Below are 19803 nucleotides of genomic sequence, written 5' to 3' on the forward strand. Positions count from 1 at the left end.
AATATTCTGTCTTTAATCCTGGTGGCCTTTCCCTTCTCTCCTTCTATATCTTTGTTAATTATGTGACCAGTTGTTTTGGGATTTAAAAAGAGTGTATCACTTCACCTAAATTTATTTTATTTTATTTTATTTTTTAAAGATTATTTATTTATCTGAGAGAGAGAGAGAGCACAATCAGGGGGAGGAACAGACAGAGAGCTGCTGAGTGGGGAGCCTGATGTGGGACTCGATCCCAGGATTCTGGGTTTATGACTGGAGCTGAAGGCAGATGCTTAACCAACTGAGCCACCAGGCGCTCCAGTAAATAAATCTATCTATCTATCTATTTATTTATTTATTAAAGATCTCATTTATTTATTTGACAGACAGAGATCACAAGTAGGCAGAGAGACAGGCAGAGAGAGAGGAAGGGAAGCAGGCTCCCTGCTGAGCAGAGAGCCCAATGTGGGGCTCGATCCCAGGACCCTGGGATCATGACCTGAGCCGAAGGCAGACGCTTTAACCCACTGAGCCACCCAGGCGCCCCTCCAGTAAATTTATTTTACGTTAGTTATGTATATAGAAAGATACTGTATGTTTGGAGTTTGGGATGCCCTTTCCCATTTACACCTTTCTTGTCCTTGTTCACTACATGGCAGTAGGTATGTTGTGTCCTCATCAGTCAGAACCAGAAGAACTTTGGTTCTATGCAACTTTCCTCTGCATGTTAGGGGGTTGATTTCCAATTTAGCGAAGGATGGCCTCTCATCCTCTTAGCCTTCTCCATTTCTTCTTTCTGTGCCCCCTGCTCTAAGCAGGTCATTGAATGTTTTATTTTGTTTGAGTAATCTGAGTGAGAATTGTATGGATAGTAGACCTAAAGTAATAATAAGCTGATTTGAGTACAGGGAAGTGAAGAAAGAGAAACTGGGACTCAGGGCATTCATATGAGAAAGTACAGCTCAGTCTCACAGAAACTGGAAAGTTGACAGTGCCTTGGTTCGCCTGTCTCTGTCCACACTTTCCTATCTGCAGACCAGCTTCCTCTTCATGGTTCTCAGTTTGTGTTCTCCCATCCCTTAGCTGTGTCAACACTGCTGGACATACCCCTAAACTGGGTTCTAATTTTATAAGACCTTATAAATCAGGGTATAGTACCATCTCACTGATTCTTTCTGTATTTATTTTAAAATTCCAGGAGAGTCTGTCCCAGACTTGGTCAGATATTAGCACAGTCTAATCAGCTGTGGCATTGAAGGCAAGTCCACATGGTACACAGGGTAGAGAACCAGGGCCAGCAGATTCTCTAAGAGGGATGGAAAAGGACATCTTTAGGACCAAACTTTTTTGGTCCTATGGAAAAGGAATAATGGACATCTCTAGGAAAAGGAATAAGGGACATCTCTAAGACCAAACTTTTTCATATTTTTATGTCAACCATACAAATTCTATCTCTTGATACTATCCATTCTGTTTCCTTAATCATTATCCTTTTAGGGCAGAAATTAAATTACTGTCAGTCTTTATAAATAAGTTTGCTTAAAAAAAAACTTGGATTTTTTTCCCCCTTGAAATTAAGAAATGATTGGGTCAAAAAGACTGAATATTTCTATACTTTTTATATGTAAAAATACTGTATCAACTTACAAGTCCAGCAGTAACTTTGATTTTCCTTCTTTCAGGGTTTTCTGGAAACTGTATCGGCTGTGGAGAAAGAGGATTTCGGTATTTCACGGAATTTTCCAACCATATTAACTTGAAGCTCACCACTCAGCCAAAGAAGCAGAAGCACTTAAAGTACTACCTAGTGAGAAGCTCCCAGGGTGTACTGTCGAAGGGACCTCTTATCTGCTGGAAAGGTAGCACCAACCTCTGGGAGAAGAAGGGAAGGGAAGGGAATGAGATGTTACGGTAATAACAAGTGGCTAGTACGCGGTTCAGGTAGAGAGAGAGATAGATAAATATCCCAAGTTCAGAAGGCTATCCAAAGATGTAAATCTTTCTGACAGGTTATTTGACTAGCCTCTTCCTATCTTTTTAAAAGATTTTATTTATTTATTTGACAGATCACAAGTAGGCAGAGAGGTAGTCGGGGCCGGGGGTGGGGGGAGGCACAGGTGGTGGAGGGGGTGGGGAAGCAGGCTCCCTGCTGAGCAGAGAGCCTGATGTGGGGCTTGATCCCAAGACCCTGGGATCATGACCTGAGCCAAAGGCAGAGGATTTAACCCACTGAACCACCCAGAAGCTTCTCCTATTTTTAATAGAGACTATCTGGGTTTTAAAAAGTGCACGTCTCTTGGTCTCTGGGGAGGGTAGAGGGCTGGCAGACTCTTTCCAGCTCTTCTGGCATTTAGAGAAGATCTCAAATTGTCATTTTCCTGGTTAGATGCTCTTTCTACTTTATTTAAGTTCTTTGGTAATGCTCATGAGTTATATAGTTTTCTATTTTCATTAGAACTACATATACTTTAGGGGCACCTGGGTGGCTCAGTGGGTTAAAGCCTCTGCCTTTGGCTAAGGTCATGATCCCAGGGTCTTGGGATCGAGCCCCACATCAGGCTCTCTGCTCAGCAGGGAGCCTGCTTCCCCCTCTCTCTCTGCCTGCCTCTCTGCCTACTTGTGATCTCTGTCTGTGGAAAAAAAAAAAAGAACTATGTATACTTTAGAACAAATAATGCTTTCTTCACAATACCTGGGGAAATGCACTATTAAGTGGGTGGAGTTTTATTTTTTTTAAGTTAAGAAGAACTTAACTTATTTATAGAACTGAATCCAGTTGAAGTCTCACATCTTCAGGCGATTGATAGGATTTGCCACAAATTTTATTATTCTAATGAAATGGAATATCTGATCTTTGTTTTTGAACAGTTACTTAGGTATTGAGATTTTTAATTATTACTATTATTAAAGGTGATATAATAATTGTCTTCAATGTTTCCATTTGTTGTCTGTGTAAGATTTTGACCTAACCATGAGAAATACCATAACGAATCCAAATTATAACTGCAGATTTTCCTCTAAGTCTTCCACTGTAATTACTCTTGGTTGCATTTGAAATGACATTAAATAAGTCCTTAGGAAATGGCTGCATGTTCCAAGACAGATGCAATAATCCTTTTGAAGTCTTACATTTAAAAAAAATTTAAAGATTTTATTTATTCTTTATAGTTTTTTTAAAAGATTTATTTATTTATTTAATGTGTGAGCAGGATAGAGGCAGGGGGAAGGCAGAGGAGCAGAGGGAGAGGCAGAGGGAGAGATGCTGACTCCCCGCTAAGCACAGAGCCAATTTGGGGCTCAATCCCACAATCCTGAGGTCATGACCTAAACTAAAATCAAGAGTTGGACACTTAACCTCCTGAGCCACCCTGGTACCCTTAAAAGATTTTATTTTTAAGTAATCTCTGCACCCAATATGAGGCTTGTACACACAACCCTGAGATCAAGAGTCACATGTTCGGGTGCCTGGGTGGCTCAGTGGGTTAAACCGCTGCCTTCGGCTCAGGTCATGATCTCAGGGTCCTGGGATCGAGCCCCCGCATTGGGCTCTCTGCTCAGCAGGGAGCCTGCTTCCCTCTCTCTCTCTCTCTGCCTGCCTCTCCGTCTACTTGTGATCTCTCTCTGTCAAATAAATAAATAAAATCTTTAAAAAAAAAAAAAAAAGAGTCACATGCTCTACCAACCGAGCCAGCCAGGGATCCGAGGCCTCATATTTATATCAGTTGTAACTTTAGAAGTAGAATTGTGTATGCATGTATATATACAGATATGCAGACATATATTATCAATATAAATTTATGCATATATTATACATAATGTGGCGATATCCTTTCAGGCCAAAGTACCGTAGCTCTTCAAGGAAGTTCTGAGCAATGAAGGTTATGGGAAACTGCTACCAGCCTTTGCACATATCTGATAAACTTAGAAACTCTCTAAAGGACCCTCTATATGCAAACTGTCATTTGCAACCATTTATATTTCTTTTTCACATGCTACCTTTGAAGTCTAATACATTATAACATGTAGTATAATTTAGTTGGAAGCTACAGCCCCATGGGGTATCATAGTATTTGTTATCAAGCTCAGTTCAAAATATTATTAAAGCATTACAGGAGAGCTTTATTAATACTGGCTTACCTAAAATGAAGCTTGGTATTACATGATCAGAGATATCCTTGAGTATTATATATCTATTTCCTTTAATAAAAACTAAGAATGTTAAGAATTTGAGCATTTGAAATTTTTCTCTTCTACCTATACATTTTTCTTTGGACATAAAGTCAAGGTGAGAATGTCGAAAGCAGCCTCCATGGAGTCTAGGTTCCTGTTGCACACTTAAATCCATCCTAATAGGAGGTTAACTGACACTTGAAAGCTTATTGGAGATTTTATTTACACACACACACACATACATATACCCATCCAATATTTTAGCCTCAGTCTTATCCATAAAACATGCATGATTACATTGGTTATGAGTAATTCTTCTCCTGGTAACTAATCTGTGAAGAACAAAAGTCTCATCTTTTTTTCTTTGTCCTTCTAAACATGACATGTGGCCTTAGGAAGACAAACTGAATTCACCCTCTTGAACATTCTGTTGGAATCAGAATTTGAGGAAGGAGCATCTCTGATAAGGAATGTGGTTGCCCCTTAAGGAGCCGCGGTTTATTTTATAGATTATATAGATTGCCTTTCTATTACCTGTTTTAACAGAGGGCTGGTCTCCCCCCATAATGTGATTCTTACTCCTTCCCAGAATGTAGAAGCCGACAATCCTCTGCTACTTGCCACTCTATGAAACCAAACTCTTCAGTATCGTCAACTGTGACTCCGGAAAATGGCACAACCAATGGATACAAATCAGGATTCATTCAGACAGGTATGGGATGTTTTCTTTTGGAATTTCGAGCAGCAGATGTGTATTCAGTGATGCATTTAAAACTTACTGTGGACTGGTTTGAATAGAAATATTTTTAAATGGAGGTATTACCCGAGTTACTATTAGAGTAAGAAATTAGGTCAAACATCGAACCTGTCTCTAGAAGAGCTGGACAGTGGGCAATAGGTAGAAATCCAGACATGAGAAAAGTCTGTGTCATAGCTATCAGGTGGCATATACTGGGGACATAACTTAGGAAGATGCAAGTTCCAGGGTAGGGCTCCAAACTAAGCCTACAGAACATTACAGGGTATATGGCACCCACCAGGATACTAAGTAAGGTCCCAAGGCAGGACTAAGGATCGCAATGGAAGAATCCAGGATCAAGTTTCTAGTGGTTCAAGATAGAGGCTTGGTTACAAGTAACCAGATAAAATTTTAGTGCCTGAAGCTGGGTTACAGTATCAGAGCAGCATCAGCAGAACAGCCACTCTGACACTGAGCAGGTAAGTTTCTAGTCTAAGGCTTCTGAAAATTCCTCCAGTGTAGAGGACAGCACTGGCCCAGGCCCTGAGGGCAGGATAAGTCTCCAGGTGGGACTGGATGTTTCCAGGTGGCTGAAGGGCTGGAGGGCTGTAACTGAAAAGATCACTGCAGATAGTATTTGAGAAAATTATTTAGAACCAGTCTAGGTTATATCTTAGGCAAGAAGAAAGTATTTTAAAAGAATCTGTGAATTGTCTTTCAGTTCACTTGTTTTTGGTAAAGTACCCATTTTACTCATCTGATATGCAGTCTTTACAATGTATGTGCTTTGCCAGTGTCCTCTCAACAAGTTGAAAAAGGCTGTCTTCATCCATTTCACTACTTAGCATTCCTCTTTCAGATTCATGTGGAATTCTGATGAGCTGGCAAATTGTTTCTGCTTGCTTTTAAGAAGTACATAGTTATTAGAAGATGTTAGCAATGGTAGCTATGATAGGAAGGCTAACTTTATCTGGGGCTCTTCTTACTCTGTGGCTGCACTCAGCTAAGTCTACTTCATCCAGATTGTAAAAGTCTGATTTTTAAATTGTCTGAGAGATTTAGATAGAGGCTAAAGAGGAGAGAGCGTATCTCTTCAGAATGAAAGAATATTGTGCTACTAGGTATTCAAGAAAGAAAATGTTGGCACATGGCTCTTGGCATTGAAATATTAATTAGCTTTCATTACAATTGCATTTCGTTATAATAATGATAAACCTGTATGTCTCTCCTAGAATTTTATTGTAGTAATTTGGTTGATTTCCTTGTATATTTTCTTCCATTAGACCATGGGCCTAGGGAAATGTGATTTTAAAACTACAGTATTTAAAAAGTGAATATTTACTTTATTACAACAAAAACATATGAAACATTTGTTGTGTTCTAAAACCCTTGTCAGATGCTGGAAGGTAAGGTTCTAACACTCAACCAATGGCTCCAGTGATTTAAAAACCACTCACATGGGGGATAAAAGCACAATAAAACATGTTACTTTTCCTAAAAGGGACAGTTAGATATATAAATAACCAGATGTACCTGAAAATAATGAAAATATATTAAAATGTTAACAAGCAGTAATGCAGTTTTAATTATATTAGAAAATATATTTTGAAAACAAATATTGCTCTGAAATAGAGGAAATCAAGATTCAGGCTTTCGCAAAGACTCTATCAATTGCCGTGAAAAGACACAGGTAGAGCACTGACTAACTCACAGTGAACACAGGTGGCCAAGATCAATGCCCATATTCTTGTGTATCCCTTGTAGAGGTGAAAGTGATTATTTCACTATGAAATAAGCTATTAACAATTTTTAAGTGCAAGTGCCCAGGTGGCTCAGTTGGGTAAGTGTTTTCCTTCGGCTCAGGTCTTGATCCCAGGGTCCTGGGATCGAGTCCCACTCCCTGTGGAACAGGGAATCTGCTTCTCCCTCTGCCCCTCCTCCTTGCTCGTGCACCCACTCTCTCTCTCTTTCTTTCTCAAAAATAAATAAATAAAGTCTTTAAAACAACAACAACACAGGAACATCTGGGTAGCTCAGCTTGTTAAGAGTCTACCTTCAGCTCAGGTCCTGATCCCAGGGTCCTGGGATCTAGACCCACACTGGGCTCCTTGCTCAGCAGGGAGTCTGCTTCTTCCTCTTCCTCTTCCTGCTGCTCCCCCTGCTTGTGCTCTCTCTCTCTTTCTGTCAAATATATAAATAAATAATTTTAAAAATTTAATTTTTTAAAATTAAAATTAAATTTTAAAAAATTAGAAATTTAAATTATTTTAAAAATAAGACCATTTTAAGTGCAATCCATAGAATTTAATAGAAGTACCTTTTTCTAATGGAAATTAATTTTCTAATTAAAAAAATTTTTTTTATTATGTTGAGTTAGCCAACAATAGTACATCATTAGTTTTTGAGGTAGTGTTCCACAATTCATTATTTGTATGTAACACCCAGTGCTCAATACAACATGGGTGATGGATATTAAAGAAGGCATGTGTTCTGAAGAAAGTACCTTTAAAGTGAGGCTTTGTATCTAAAACTTTCCTCTTGATGAATTATGTTGATGAGTCTTCAACAATAATTTCTTTCTTCCTACACATGCTGAAAGTAACAGGCTTTAAAATTTCATGTTACTCTTATGAAATCATTGCAAACATTGGAGTATGCAGTATCTCCCGAGTTGGTAAAGATTCTTCCTTTTATAGAAGGCAGTCTGGAGTCAGTGTCTTCCTATAATCAACATTTCTTAGCCTGAAATATAGGTAGACACATTGTATAGTATTTGAAGAAGGGACTAATTTACTATTTACACAGCTTTGTCTTGAATTGTACCTGCCAAGCTCTGGATTTTCTGTTCTGGTTAGCTTGCCACTTATCCCTAGCATATTGTTTTCAACATATTTATGTCACTGATAATTCAAATTTTAGTTAACAATACCAGTAAAATAGTTTATCATTTTGACTGAAGGTGGCTGTACAGTTACCTACCTACACTGTGCTCACATGCCATGTACAAACACACATGTACGTACATGTATTATGTTATATCAGGACAAGAATTCAGGAATCAATTAAAAAATTTTTTCCCTAACCAAAGATCTTGAATTTCTCTTTCCTGTTTTCTTCTGAAAGTTTTATTGTTTCATCTCTTATATTAAAGCCTATGAGCCATTTTGAGTTAATTTCTGTGTATGGTATGAAATGACCATCTAAGTTCATCTTTTTTTGCATGTGGATATCCAGTTATTCCTGCACCATCTTTGAACTATCTTTTTGTTAGTGAATTGCATGTGTCCAAAATAAGTTGACTGTAGGAGTGCCTGGGTAGCTCAGTCAGATAAATGTCCAACTCTTGGTTTTGGCTCCAGTCATGATCTTGCGGCTGTGGGATCGAGCCCTACATCCGACTCTGTACTCAGTGCAAAGTCTGCTTCAGATTCTCTCTCTCTCTCTCTCTCTCTCTCTCACTCTCTGTCAAATAAATAGATAAAATATTTTAAAAATCAATTGACTGTAAATATAAGGATTTATTTCTGGAAAAATGGATACAATGGATAAAATTCAGGATTTTTACAGTTAAAAAGGTAACATTAAGGAAATAAAAGGACAAGTAACAGAATGGGAAAAAATGTGTGAATCATATTTAATATAAAGACTTTGTATCCAGAATTTACAAAGAACTCTTAGAACCCAGTAATAAGATGACAATACAGTCGAAACATGGACAAAAGGTTTGGAATAGACACTTCTTCAAAGAATATGTACAAATGGCTAATAAGCACATGAACAGATGTTCAACATCGTTAGTCATTAGGGAAATGTAAATCAAAGCCACAATGAATACCACTTCATACCCACTAGAATGACTATAATCAAGAAGACAGATGACAGTAAGAGTCTGTGGATGTGGGGGAATTGGAACCTTCATACATTGCTGGTAGGAACACAAAATGTGGCAGCTGCTTTGGAATATATTTTGGCAGATTCTCAAAAGGTGAATATAAACTACTATATAACCCCTCAATTCCACCTGAGTATCTAAGAGAAGTGACGACATGTCGTCAAAAAAAGTTGCATATAAATGTTCATAGCAACATTATTGGCCATAGCTGAAATTTGAAAAATACCAAATGTCAATCAGCGCATGAATGCATAGACAAAAATGTGACATATCCATCTAATTATGGAATACTGTTAGGCAATAATAAAGAACAAACTACTGACACATCCTAAATCATGGAAGAACCTCAAAAACACTATCTAAATTAAAGAAACCAGACAAAAGAGATCATACACTCTAAGATTTTGCTTATACGAAATATCCTGAAAAGGCAAACTTATAGACAAAAGAAATAATTAATGGTTGCCTAGGCCAGGGGGTAGGAATGGAAAATAACTGAAAATGGGCATTTGGGTTCTTATGGGAATGATGAAAATGTTCTAAAACTGATTTATGATGGTGGTTGTGCCATTTGGTAAGTTGCTAAAAATCATTGATGTATACAATTGAGATGGGTAAATTTTATGATATGTGAATATACCTAAATAAATACAGGGGAAAAAAGATTAAATAGAGAAAGAAGGAACCCTTTGGTTTTTGTTCTATTTCTATTTCATTTTTTAAAAAGATTTTATTTATTTATTTGACACAGAGAGAGAGAGACAGTGAGAGAGGGAACACAAACAAGCAGGGGAATGGGAGAGGGAGAAGCAGGCTTTCCACTTAGCAGGAAGCCCAATGCGGGGCTCAATCCCAGGATCCTGGGATCATGACCTGAGCCAAAGGCAAACACTTTATGACTGAGCCACCCAGGCGCCCCACCTATTTCTGTTTCTTATTCAGTGTGAAACACTCTAATTTATTGACAGTTTACTATGACATGGTAAATAGCACATGGCTTGGAGTCAAAGTCCTGGTATTCAAATATTACTTCTGAATATATTCACTGGTACTTGGGACAAGTCACTTCTATGCCTTGCTTTCCTCATTTGATAAACCAAAAATAACACCTATTTTGCAACTAAGGATTAACTCAGCCTTGCTACCATACTTCTATTTATGTGACATTCCTCCCAATTATAATTGTTCACTGTCTGTATTTCTTTTAGATACTAGAAGCTCTACTATATTCACTTGTTTATTCCTGTACCCCTAGTATTGGCAAATACCTGAAAATAGATATTACTTATATTCCATTTTATTCAAATTTTAAAGTTAGCATTTGGGGGAATTATTAATTTCCTGGTGTGTACAGTTTTTCCAAATGAAGCTGATATGCTCATCTACCATTAGGAGGAAACATGTTTTTATGCCCTAGTCTATATGGCAGGATAGGGATGACCACCTAAGTTCTGCCCTTATGTCTAACAGGATAATTTTTAAGAACACTATCAGGCAGGGCCACTTTATGGGTCCTGGGCATATTTGCCTAGGTGGGCCCTTTCCCTCTAGAAAAGTACTTAAAAATATGTTTTGTGACAGTGTTGGTATAAAAATGACTAGTTAGTATTATATGTTAAAGTACTTTCTTCAACCCAAAGTTCATTGTTTTCTTCTGATTATAAAATAAATTAAAACATTTTCATGAGCCCCTAAAAGTATTATGGACCGAAGGCACTGTGCCTTCAATGCCTAATGAGGAAGTTGGCCCTGTTATTGGAAACAGAGGTATTGTCCACGAAATGGGCTTTTCTTTTCTGTGAGTCATGGTAGGCCCAAAGAAACATAAGCACTATCTTAATCTTGTATATTAAAGAACTAAGAACAGTAACAAATGAAAGGACTTTCCCTGTAATGAATCAAGCTCATGAACCTTTACTAATAACGGCAGAGTGTACCTGGCCCAGGAGTAAACACAGAACCGCAGAACAGAGTAGAAAGTCCAAAAAGCTGATTCATATGACATCTGGGTATTTCATATGTAACAGGGGTGACCTGAAGATCAGTGGGACCTTTTCTTTCAAATAAATGATGCTCAGAAATTACATATCCTATGTGGAAAAAAATAAAACTGGACCCCTATTCCACACTGTATACAAAATCAATTCTAGGCAGTTGGAAGATCTAAATATGAAAAGCAAAACTAACAAACTTTTAGAAGATATCTTGGGTATTGCAGATATCTTAAAAGTGGAGACAGAAAGTGCTGCACATAAAGAAAAAGACTATTTCACTACACTTAAATAATACCTTCTGATTGTTAAAAGGCACTATGAAGAAAGTGAAAAATCATTTTTCAAGTCACAAACTAGGAGAAGTCGTGTAACACATAAAACTGACAAAGGATGAGTACAAAGCACATAGAATGAGTCAATAAAAATGCCACATTAACATAAAAAAATGAGCAAGGACCTCACAAAAGACAAAATACGAGGGGCCAAAAATTACAGGAAAAGATGATTAACCACTTTGGTTATTGGGGATGTTACTTTAAAAATACAATTTTCACTAATTGTGTTAGCCACAACATTTCATTTTAAGTGATAATATACAGTGCTAACAAGGGTATGTTAAGACTGACACTTTCAGCTAGGCTGGTAAAGGTGAAGAGTGGTACAATCTTTTAAGAAAGCTATTTGGTAATATGCAACAATAACATTAAATATCTTTTTATCCTTTACTCTAGTAATCTCACTTTAGGGGATTAGCCAAGAAAATAACCTAAAAGGAAAGTCAAGATAGTCACTGAAATTATTCTTTGTATTAACTAAAAAAGGAGAAGTTACCTTAGTATCGAAACAACTGAATAAATCATAGCATGCTTACATGACAAATATGTTTAAAAGAAAGATAATTATAGCACTATGCAGCCACATATAATGTAATTCTATTAAGTAAAAAAAGTAATGGGGGCAGGGGCGCCTGGGTGGCTCAGTAGGTTAAGTCACTGCCTTTGGCTCAGGTCATGATCCCAGGGTTCTGGGATTGAGTCCCACATCGGGCTCTCTGCTTCGACAGCCTGCTTCCCCCTCTCTCTCTCTGCCTGCCTCTCTGCCTACTAGTGCTGTCTGTCAAATTGAAAAAAATTTTTTTTAATTAAAAAAAATTTTAAAATACAATGAGATACCATTGTACACACACCAAATTGGCAATAAGTTGAAGTATAACAGTAGTAAATGTTGTCAAAGATTTCAAGCATCAAGAACACCACTGGTCGTAGGAGTGGTAATTAATGCCACCACCTAGCAAAGAATTTGCAACACGTAGCCAAGTAGAAAACGTGCATATCCTGTTTCAGCTATTCTACTCCGCAACGTCTTACACGTGTGCAACAAGAGATATATATATGAGGCGGTTCATAGCATGTTCTTCACAATTGGCTCAAGATGGACACAACTCAGTGTTCATCCACAATAGAACAGGTGATACATTTATATAGAGAGATCATTTTGCAATGAGTGTGAACAAACAATACTTACACGCAGCACAGTAGAAGAATCTTACACACATCATATTGAGTCAAAAAACCACTTACAAAAGAACTCATCCATTATGATTTCACTTTTATTATGTTCAAAACCAGGCAAAACTAAATCATTTTAGGAATACGGGGCACCTGGGTGGCTCAGTCGGTTAAGCGTCCGCCTTTGCTAGCTGCCTTGCTTACATAGTTTTCTTATTTTGTTTCCATCCCCCTCCTCTCTCTACCAGTAAAACTTCATGGTCCCTGGTCACAGCCATTTAGAAAGCATTTTTCATTAGAATGCATTATGTTATTGTCCCTAAAATGTAGCTATGTTTGTCTCTTTCCTCTTTAGATTTGTCTTTCTTTAGCTGCTAAAGTTCCTTGAGGTCAGTATAATCAAAAGTTCCTCTGGTAGGTTTTTCTACACTTACTAGTTCCTTTTAAATTTTCAAGTTAATGCTTTGCTGAAACACAATCTGCTTTTTCCAAATGTGGTGGGAACACTTTAGCTGGCAGATTTGCCCACTCCCAATCACACATAGAGAATGTAGGCTCTTTCTTTGGCAGAGGTTATAGCTTTGCCTTCTCCTAAATTCTACCCCTAGAGCCTAGCACAGTACCGGGCCTGCTGAAAAGGCTCTGTAAACATTTGGTGAATGAATGCAGGAGAGGGAGCGGAAAGAAAACCAATGATCTTACCCCTCCAAGACAGGGTCACGAATATGTTTTTGAGACCTCTCTTCCTCCCCTACAGAAGAAAGAAATGCCCCTATTTGGCAAGTCTAAGGAATATGGCCCACTTTGTAGAAATGAAGAAACTAAGGAATAATAATAAAAAGTAATTTTCACTAATTGTGTTAGCCACACATTTCATTTTAAGTGATAATATACAGTGCTAACAGGGGTCTGTTAAGACTGACACTTTCAGCTAGGCTGGTAAAGGTGAAGAGTGGTACAATCTTTTAAGAAAGCTATTTGGTAATATGCAACAATAACATTAAATATCTTTTTATCCTTTACTCTAGTAATCTCACTTTAGGGGATTAGCCAAGAAAATAACCTAAAAGGAAAATCAAGATAGTCACTGAAATTATTCTTTGTATTAACTAAAAAAGAAGTTACCTTACTATAGAAACAACTGAATAAATCATAGCATGCTTACATGAAAAATATGTTAAAAAAAAGATAATTATAGCACTATGCAGCCACATATAATGTAATTCTATTAAGTAAAAAAAGTAATGGAGGCAGGGGCTCCTGGGTGGCTCAGTGAGTTAAAGCCTCTGCCTTCGGCTCAGGTCATGATCCCAGGGTCCTGGGATGGAGCCCCACATCGGGCTCTCTGCTCAGCGGGGAGCCTGCTTCCCCCACCCTCTCTCTGCCTGCCTGTCTGCCTAGTTGTGATCTCTGTCTGTCAAATAAATAAAATCTTAAAAAAAAAAAAAAAGTAATGGGGTGCCTCAGTGACTCTGTTGGTGAAGTGACTGCCTTCGGCTCAGGTCATGATCTCCAAGTCCTGGGCCTGAGCCCTGCATCGGGCTCCCTCCTCAGCAGGGAGTCTTTCTCTCTCTCTCTCTCTCTTTCTCCCTTTGCTCCTCCCCATTGCTCATTCTCTCTCTCTCAAAAAATAAAATATTTTAAAAAGTATTATTAAAGTGTATTTTTGTTATATCATGTACAAAATATGATGCAGATAAAACATAGAAGGGTATATACTGACAGAAAGAAAACAATGGTTTGTAGAAGTGAGACTTTTAGCACATTTCTATTTTTCTATTTTTTATATTATATTTTTCATAGTTAAGAATTTAAAAATTCTCAGGGTTAAGCCAAATGTATAGCTCAGTAGAATATATTTGCTTTTTCTGATTTCTCTTCAGCTTTCTATGCATGTATAGGGAAAAGCACCAGTATTTAGCATAAACAAGTTCAAGATACAGCTAGAGGGCAACAGAACAAGAATTTGAACTTTTTCTGCTCACTACTGACAATTTTATTGGTCAGTTACTGAGTAGTAGGATCAGGAATGTAAAGATGATACTGATGTTCACGTAGAATTCTGTAAAATGTTGATGTGTCTCAGATTTTTAAAGTAAGGAACAGAAGGTGCAGGAAAAGAAGAGGGAGGGTACCTGGGTTGAAACATCAGTAGCAGAACAACTTAACATTTGCTTCTGGTCAAAATGAGTAAAAGGGAGACTGAATTTGCCTTCCTACCTGAAATAACTAAGAAAATAAAAGATAAAAATACATGAAAAATGACTTTTAAGACACTGTATATCAGACAACAAAAAAAGTGATCCCTGAGAGGTGGAAAACAAATAGTGTGATTCTTACCATCACCTCAGCTCAGTGCTTTGAGTTTCCAGACCATTTTAAAAAATAAGGAAGGGGAACTGTGGGGGAGCACCAAAGATTCCCTAAGTTGAGTAGGACACAAAAATAGCCAGAGTTCATAGGCCCAAGGACTAGAAAAGAGAGAGCTGGACGACAGAATGTACAGAGGGTCCCCTTAAATGTTGAACACAGTACTGATTGATGCACACATGTAAGGAAACTACTCAAGGCTGATAAAAGTTACCATCCAAAAGGATGAGAGGAAACAGTCTCAGCATTCTCACAGGTCCAGGAACAGGAACTGTTCCCACCAGCTAGAGGAAGACCTCACAGGTCTTCAGACACTGGAGAGAGTATTCAGGAAGGTCTTGTCATAGTAATGGAGAATACTTCATTCTAAACTGAGTACTTCTCCAGACCTGCCTAAAAATACCAAAAAACAAAGCCACAAAGTATCAAATGGTTTTCAGGTAACTTAACTGCATTCCAGAGCCAAGTTCAAGAATATTTACAGGAATACAAAAAAAAAAAATCCAACATCTAACAAGAGAACATTAATAATGCCTGACATTCAAGCAGAGATTAGCTAGTATGCAAAGAGGCAAGAAAACACAGCAAATACTGAGGAGACTAATTAATCAAACCAACCAAGAACTGACACAGATGTTAGAATTAGCAGAGAAGGACATCAAAATAGTTATTATTACTATATCTCATATGTTCAAAAAGTAAAGTAGACATGTAAGATATAAATAGGATCCTGGGACTCCTGGCTGGCTCAATTGGTAGAACATGCAACTCTTGATCTTGGGGTTGTGAGTTTGAGCCCCACATTTGGTGTAGATGTTATTAAAAAACAAATAAGTAATAAAAAAATTAAAATGGGGTCAATTTTTTAAAAGATCCAATCAAACTTCTAGAGATAAAAAGTACAGTGTTTGGATTGAAAAATACACTGATTGGGATTAACAATGGATTAGTCATTGCAGAAGAAAAGTTTAGTAGCTTGAAGGCATAATAATAGAAACTATCTACGGTGAAACATAGGAAGGAAAAAGAAAACAAAACAAAAAGAGCATCAGTGAACTGTGGGACAACTACAGGCAACCTAGTATATTGGCAGGTGCCTGTAGAGTTGTAAGTGCCTGTAGATTGTCTGAAGAGGTGGGGTGTGGGAGACAAAAAATATTTGAAGAAATAATGGCCAAAACTTTCCAGACTTGATGAAAATTGCAAACCTACAGATCCAAGGAGTTCAATGAACCCCAAGCACAAGAAACATGTAGAAAACTATTCCAAAGCACATCATAATAAAATTTCTCAAAACCAACAAAAAGAAAATCAAAACAGCAAAAGAAAAAGATATATTCAGGGAACAAAAATAAGCATGACAGCGTATTTCTAAATACATAAGAACAAAGTAGAGCCACATCTTGAAAGAGCTGAAAGCTAGTAACTAACAACCTAGAATTCTACACTCAGCAAAAAGATCTTTCAAAATATGAAAGAATTTACTCCTAGCAGTTTCACACTACAAGAAATGCTTAAGGAAGTCATTGAGGTAAATGGAGAATGATACCAGGCAGAAGAGAATCTGATTCTTTACAAAGGAATGAAAACCACTAGAAGTCATAACTAAGGTAAAGTGGTAACCATGGGTAAAGGTATACAAATTTTTCTTATTATTTATATCTATTGAAATGATAGTTGACTTATACAAATACAATAGTATATTGTTAGGTTTATAATATATGAAAAAGCGAAGTGATGACAATAACATAAAGGACAGGAAGGGAGATACAGAAGTATACTATCATCAAGTTCTAGTATATATGTGAAGTTGCATAGTGCCACTTAAGATTAGACTGTGGTTTATATTCTATAAACCCTAAAGCAACCACTAAAAAAACCCAAGAGTTATAGTTAATAAGCAACAAAGGAGACAAAATAGAATTATAAAAAAATGTTTGATTAATCCAAAAAAAGACTGAAAAGAAGAAAAGGGGTACAAAGCATAGATAGGACAAGTAGAAAACAAGTAAAAAGATGAAAGACTCAGACCCAACCACATCAAGAATCATTTTAAATATAATTGTTAATAATGAATCATTGAACACTACATCAAAAACTAATGGAAGTACTATCTAGTGGCTAACTAGACATAATAAAAATAAATAAAAATAAATAAAAATGTAAATGTTCCAACTCAAGGACAAATATTATGATTTTGGGGGCTGGAGTAAAATCTAGCTCTATGCTGCTACCATGAACTTCTGTATCAACATGGACAGGACTGGAAGAGATTATGCTGAGTGAAATAAGTCAAGCAGAGAGAGTCAATTATCATATGGTTTCACTTACTTGTGGAGCATAAGGAATAAGATGGAGGACATTGGGAGATGGAGAGGAGAAGTGAGTTGGGGAAAATCGGAGGGAGAGACAAACCATGAGAGACTGTGGACTCTGAGAAACAAACTGAGGCTTTATGGAGGAGGGGGTTGGGTGAGCCCGGTGGTGGGTATTAAGAAGGGCATGTATTGCATGGAGTACTGGGTGTGGGTCATAAACAATGAATTATGGATCACTGAAAAAAATTAAATTTAAAAAAGATATACATAAAATTGGATTGGGAAAATACACTCTTAAACTAAGAAGACCACAAGACATTCAAATGAATTAATGAATTTAACTATCTTTCAGAAGAGGTGAAGATAATGGTTGTTGTGCTTCTTTTACACTGTACAGGTGAATTTTTCCAGAGTAGTAATAAAGTGTTTACATCATTAAAATAAAAAATAAAAAAATATAAGTGCAAATAAGTTAAAGTTAAAAGTATTTAAAAAGTACCATGCTAACAGTAGTCAAAGGTAAGCTTGAGTGGCTATATTAACATCTGCCAAAAGAGATTTCAGAGCAAAAAATATTACCAGAGATTAAAGAGGTAATTTCAGAATAATAAAGAGATCAAGTAATCAGGAGAACAGAGCAATCTTTTTTTTTTTTTTTTTTTTAATTAAGTAGGCTTTATGCCCATCATGGAGCCCAGTGCGGGGCTTGAACTCATGACCCTGGGATTGAGACCTGAGCCATCATCAAGAGTCAGATGCTTGACTGACTGAACCACCCAAGTGCCCCTGAGGAATGAACAGTCTTAAAAATTTATGCACCTAATGACAGGGATTTGAAATACAGAAGCAAAAACTGATAGACTTGTTTTAAGAAATATATAAATCCCCAATTATAGCCAGGTATTTGAACATCTTTCTCTCAGCAATTGAAACAACAGATAAACAGAAAGAATAGAGAATATTTGAACAACAGTATCAACCAACTTGACCTAATTGTCATTTGTAGAACATTCCACCCAACAACAGCAAGCTACACATCCTCAAGTTCACATAGAACATTTACCAAGCCAAAGAAAACAGAAATGTTACATGCAGAGGAACAAAAATAATTATGATATCATGTTTACAGACCATAGAATAAGTCTTTTTTTTTTTTAGTGTAGTTGACATATAATGTTACATTAGTTTCAGATATACAATATAGTGATCCAACAGGTTTATATGTCATGCTATGTTTATCACAAGTGTACTTGCCATTTGTCCCAATACATTGCTATTACAATATTGTTGACTATATTCTTTATGCTATGTCTTTTATTCCCATGATTTATTCATTCCATAAGTAGAAGCATCCTCTTCACCCAGTTTACTCAGCCCTCCACCACCTCCTCTGGCCACCATCAGTCTGTTTTCTGTGTTTATAGGTCTGATTCTGCTTTGTTTATTCACTTGTTTTGGTTGTTGTTTTTTAGATTCCCTTTATGAGTGAAATCATATGGTATTTGTCTTTATCAGTCAGACTTATTTCACTTAGCATAATACCCTCTAGGTCCATCCATATTGTCTCAAATGGCCTGATATTGTTGGTCTTTGTGGCTGCTTAATATTCCATTGTGTTTTCATACACACACAAACACACACACACCCCATATATTCCTTATCCATTCATCTACTGATGGACCTCTGGGCTGTTTCTGTATCTTGGCAATTGTAAATAATACTGCAGTAAACATCTATCTTTAAAAATTAGTGTTTTCATTTTCTTTGGGAAAATACTCAGGAGTGGAATTACTGGCTCATTATATATATAATTTTTTGAGAAATCTTCATACTGTTTTTCTTAGTGTCTGCACTGATTTACATTCCTACCAACAGTGAACAAGGATTCCTTTTTTTGGCACATTCTCACCAACACTTGTCTTTTTTGTTTTAGCAATGCTGACAGGTCTAGTTGTGGTTTTTGCTTTGCATTTCCCTGGTGATTAGTGATGTTGAACATCTTTTCATGTGTCTGTTGGCCATCTGTATGTTTTCTCTGGAAAAGTGTCTATTTGGGTCTTCTGTCTATTTTTAAATTGGATTGCTTAGTTTTTTGGTGTGGAGTTTTATAAGTTCTTTACATATTTTGGAGATTAGCCCCTTATTGGATATATTATTTGCAAATATCTTCTATTTAGTAGGTTGTCTTTTTGTTTTGTTGATGGTTTCCTTTGCTATGTAAAAAATCATGAAACAAGTCTTAATACATTTGAAAGAATTCAAATAATATAAAGTATGTTATCTACCTAAAATGTAATTATATTAGAAATCAATAACTGAAAGATCTTGAGAAATCCCCAAATATTTGGAAACTAAGTACTACACTTCTAAATAATCCTTTGGTCAAAACAGAAACCCAAAAGGAAATTAATAATATTTTTAATTGAATGGAAATAAAAAAGCAACAAAACAAAATTTGGGAGATTCCACTAAAGCAGTATTTTGAGGGAAATTTATAACACTAAACTGTACATTCGAAAACAAGAAAGATTTTGGGGGTGCCTGGGTGGCTCAGTGAGTTAAGTGTCTGCCTTAAGCTCAGGTCATGATCCTGGAGTCCTGGGATTGAGCCCAGCATTAGGCACCCTGCTTAGCAGGGAGTCTGATTCTCCTTCTTCCTCTGACCCTCCCCCTTCCTCGTGTTCTCACTCACTCTCTTTCTCAAATGAATAAATAAAAAAATCTTAAAAAAAAAAAAGGGAGAAAGATCTTGAATCAATGAACTCAACTTCTACCTTAAGAAATTAGGAAAAAGAAAATTAACCCCAAAGTAATCAGAAAAAGGGAGATAATA

At 36.8% G+C, this 19803-nt stretch overlaps 1 protein-coding gene across 1 annotated transcript in view; it reads left to right on the forward strand.

Moving 5' to 3' along the window:
• GREB1L (GREB1 like retinoic acid receptor coactivator) overlaps window positions 1-19803 on the forward strand; it is a 267253-nt gene that overhangs the window by 154025 nt on the left and 93425 nt on the right. Inside the window, exons 9-10 of the mRNA XM_004742815.3 lie at window positions 1662-1838; window positions 4739-4861. Coding sequence (XP_004742872.2) covers window positions 1662-1838; window positions 4739-4861 — 300 coding nt within the window. The remainder of the gene's footprint in view (window positions 1-1661; window positions 1839-4738; window positions 4862-19803) is intronic.

Source organism: Mustela putorius, unplaced genomic scaffold (genome assembly GCF_011764305.1).
Source record: "Mustela putorius furo isolate JIRA1106 unplaced genomic scaffold, ASM1176430v1.1 tig00003858_pilon_pilon_pilon, whole genome shotgun sequence".
NCBI classification, from domain to species: Eukaryota; Metazoa; Chordata; class Mammalia; order Carnivora; family Mustelidae; genus Mustela; species Mustela putorius.